Source organism: Centruroides sculpturatus, unplaced genomic scaffold, assembly GCF_000671375.1.
Source record: "Centruroides sculpturatus isolate CEXI.00-Female unplaced genomic scaffold, Cexi_2.0 scaffold323, whole genome shotgun sequence".
Lineage (NCBI taxonomy): Eukaryota > Metazoa > Arthropoda > Arachnida > Scorpiones > Buthidae > Centruroides > Centruroides sculpturatus.
In genome coordinates, this window is record NW_019384566.1 from 514,216 (window position 1) to 517,650 (window position 3,435).

The 3,435-nt window shown below is 33.2% G+C and overlaps 1 protein-coding gene across 1 annotated transcript; it reads right to left on the minus strand.

Moving 5' to 3' along the window:
* Nucleotides 1-273: 273 nt before the first annotated feature.
* Nucleotides 274-3,029, minus strand: LOC111624061 (venom protein 164-like). Its single transcript, XM_023366842.1, has 4 exons — nucleotides 2,922-3,029; nucleotides 2,748-2,853; nucleotides 2,512-2,618; nucleotides 274-421 (listed from the first exon to the last, which is right to left on the minus strand). Exons 1-4 carry the CDS (start codon nucleotides 2,970-2,972, stop codon nucleotides 329-331), a joined length of 357 nt encoding a protein of 118 aa, XP_023222610.1. The 5' UTR covers nucleotides 2,973-3,029; the 3' UTR covers nucleotides 274-328.
* Nucleotides 3,030-3,435: the final 406 nt, after the last annotated feature.

Consider the following 3,435-nt stretch of genomic DNA (forward strand, 5'->3'; position numbering starts at 1 on the left):
CGGAGAAAGAGCTTAGGCTCAACGGTCGCATAGCGATCATAAAGACATGTCTAGTCGGAGAAAGAGCTTAAAGTCTCCATATAAACAACATCTGAGAAGAAAGTTGCTTCGTTGTTTCCTGAGAATAGTAAACATGGAATTTCTTATCAATTTTTGAATGTATTGAGGCTAATGCTCCGTAATAATAAGTATTTGAATGGTGTTCCGTGGCCTTAGAAAGGTTGAGAACCACTGAACTACAGAGTTTTTATTTAAATAAGAAAATAAATCTAATTTTTGTATATCTTATACATTTTTTATTTTATTTTTTACAGATTTATTATTCCAGTTATTCTTCCGGTTCTGGTTCCGGTTCCGGTTCCGGTTCATCTGTTGTCTCTTCATTTTCTACTTGGCAGGTGTAGATAAACTTAGCAAGTCCCTTGAAAAATATAAACACAGTTTTTACTTTATAAAATCTCAAAATATTTATTAAAAAACCATTTATAAAAAGTATTTAGGAGTCCGTAATGTAAAATTTAAAATTAAGATATAAATAAGTATTTCTCAACAAGCATAAGCTGGTTACGAAAATTTATTAACTACAGTTGTCCCTCTATAGTCCGACGTTTTTTAATCCGACATGCTCAGTAGTCCGACGCACCTCCCGTCAAGGTACCCGTCCCCGTTACGTGTCTGCTTGCACAGAAGCATGTCGCGATGTGAATCTCCCCATCCAATTCTTACTCGATGACACATTTCGTGTGTTTTATGTGAGCAGTTCTGTTCGAACAGTTGGAGTAGAGAATATTGTAAGTTACTGCTAGCAAAACAATGCGAAATATGTAATTATTTTCGGTAATCCGGACACTTTTGGTAATCTGACACACCTTTGGTCCCATACCTGTCAGATTATCAAGGGACAACTGTATTTTGATTATTTTTAAAATTAAGTTTCTGCATACAGTTGTTCTTATTATAAGAATTTTTTTAATTAAGGAATTTAAGGGAACCAATAATTTGGGTGTTATAAGAATAATCATGAAGGACCCAATTTATAAAGTCTATTTTCATAATTTATAATTTACGTGCCCACCAGCGGCTGAGTGGATAAAACCACTAAACATTGGTAGTTTTCCGAGTTTTCTTCACGTTAGTAACCGGAGCCCACAGTGGCCAAGTGGTCTTCGTACCCTGAACACAGTTCTGTCGTGGATTCGCGCCTCGCTCCGACGGGTTGGCCACGTGGAGTTTCCGGGTTTTCTCCACATCTGTAACGAGTAAATATGGGCCAGTTTCCCTTAAAAAGACCTCCCGGAAGGCATTCCCCCTGGGCAGATCGCCCAAGTGTTGCATTGCCATAACTCAAACAAACTAATTTACTCGATAGTAGTAGGTCTATATCAGTTGTAAAGTTAAAATTTAGACATTTCGATTTTTTTCTAGAAACGACTAAAAAATGTTCTGGAATGTTCGGTATGGGTATATAAATATCAATAGTTTACCCGAGGGGAATTTCATATATTTCATTGAAAATAGACGCATCAGCAAAATGTGGAAGAATGTATTCGCATGCTTGTTGCTCTACCACTTCAAAAGTGGCCACAACAATGAAGCTCATCTGAAAAGCATTTGGCGAGGATACGGTCAACAGGCAAACCTATTACAATTGATTCAAGGAATTAAAGAATAGAGATTTCTCGCTTCAAGATGAACGCTACTCAGACAGCAATTTCACCATTGATGATGACGTCCACCTGCATTGATAGATGATAATCCATGGTTAAACCAGAGAATTAGTATAACAATATGAGTATTCTCACACCCTCCAAAATTGACAAAGTCCGATACCACCACGACAACGCGCCAGCATATGACTTTAGATAATCTTGTCAATCTGGACTGAGAGATTCTGCTTCGTCTACCTTATGGTCCAGACTTGGCGCCAATTGACTACTATGTATTTCACATGCTGTAGAACCCTATTGCCAATATACAGTTCAATGACAATACCTATGTGAGAATAACGCTCGAGACTTTCTTCAAAGAAAAACCACAGTTATTTTATGCCTACGGGATTGAAAGTTTGCAGCAAAGGTGACGAGATGCGATTGATATTGATGGTGATTATCTATTAGGCTGAACTGTAATAGTTAATTAATTGTCAATAAAGTTTTGTTTTTCAAAATGTCTAAATTTCACCTTTATGACCTGATGTATGTGTAGCGAATAATCTGCCTACTGTACTGTACATCAATCTGCCAATTTGCCAATTTAGTTCTAGTCATTTTGATTAGTAATGGTTTATGTATGTATGTGAATTTAAAGCTATTCAAAACTAAGAACAAACTAGTTATCAGTTTTGTCAGTTGAAGTCTTCAATTCATAACTGAATTCATTTATATACTTTTTAAATTTCTATTTAATTAATTAATATTATTTTAATAATATTATTAAATAATAATAAATTATTTTATAAAATTTCAAAGAATATTAATTATATTCTGTAAGTTATTCATCTTCAGCACTTACTTTATCTTCCTTTTTTAAGCATTCTAACCCTTCTTGACATGGGCATCTTAGTGCGTACATTTCTTTATAAACAGGTACTTTCACAGGCTTCGGCATACACACTTTGTCTGTAAGATAAAAATTTTCAATAATTTATGACAAACGTTTTAAAACAGTCTTTTATAAACAAGTTAATGAAAGATATGATCAATTAGATGAATTGTTTTGTAAGGGTTTGTCAAAATTTTATAATGTACCTTTTTCTACTCTTTTTTGACATAATTTTACAAAACTACTCATTCTCACACAACATTCATCATCTTCGCAATTTGCTTGTCCTAAACAGGGTTTCAGTGCATTTACCTAAAATAGTAAATATAAATATATAAACGAAACTATATCTTACAATCTACGAACAGAATTCAAGATACCTGAACGACCACAAAGGCAGTTAGACCCAATAAAAGAAAAACACACTTCATAGTTAAATGCTATAGAAAGATTTTTTCTGAAAGCAAACAAAGGAAGTATCTACTCCACTTTTTATATGTTCTTATCAAGTGATGCTAGGTTAAATTCCTTGAGAACAAATCATGTGTTTGAAGATAATTTTATCTATCCACTTTAAAACATTTTATTTATTTTAAATGAATTGATATTTGAAGTTTTATAATGAATTTTTAAAATGAAAATTAATCTTCTAAATAATTTTTAAAGCGATGAAATTATCCAGACAATACGATAGAGAGCTTTTTGTGTTTTGAGAATTTTGAAAAATAACCATAAAATAAATGGCCTTGTACAGTACGTGAATATTGCATTTTTTACATTGCTATTAATTATTAAAAGAAAACCTTAAAACAGTCGAATTATTCTCATCTCATTAGCGTAAAGTTCTTAGAGGATTATCGTCCACTGCCAGTTAATCGAAGTGGTAAATGCTTC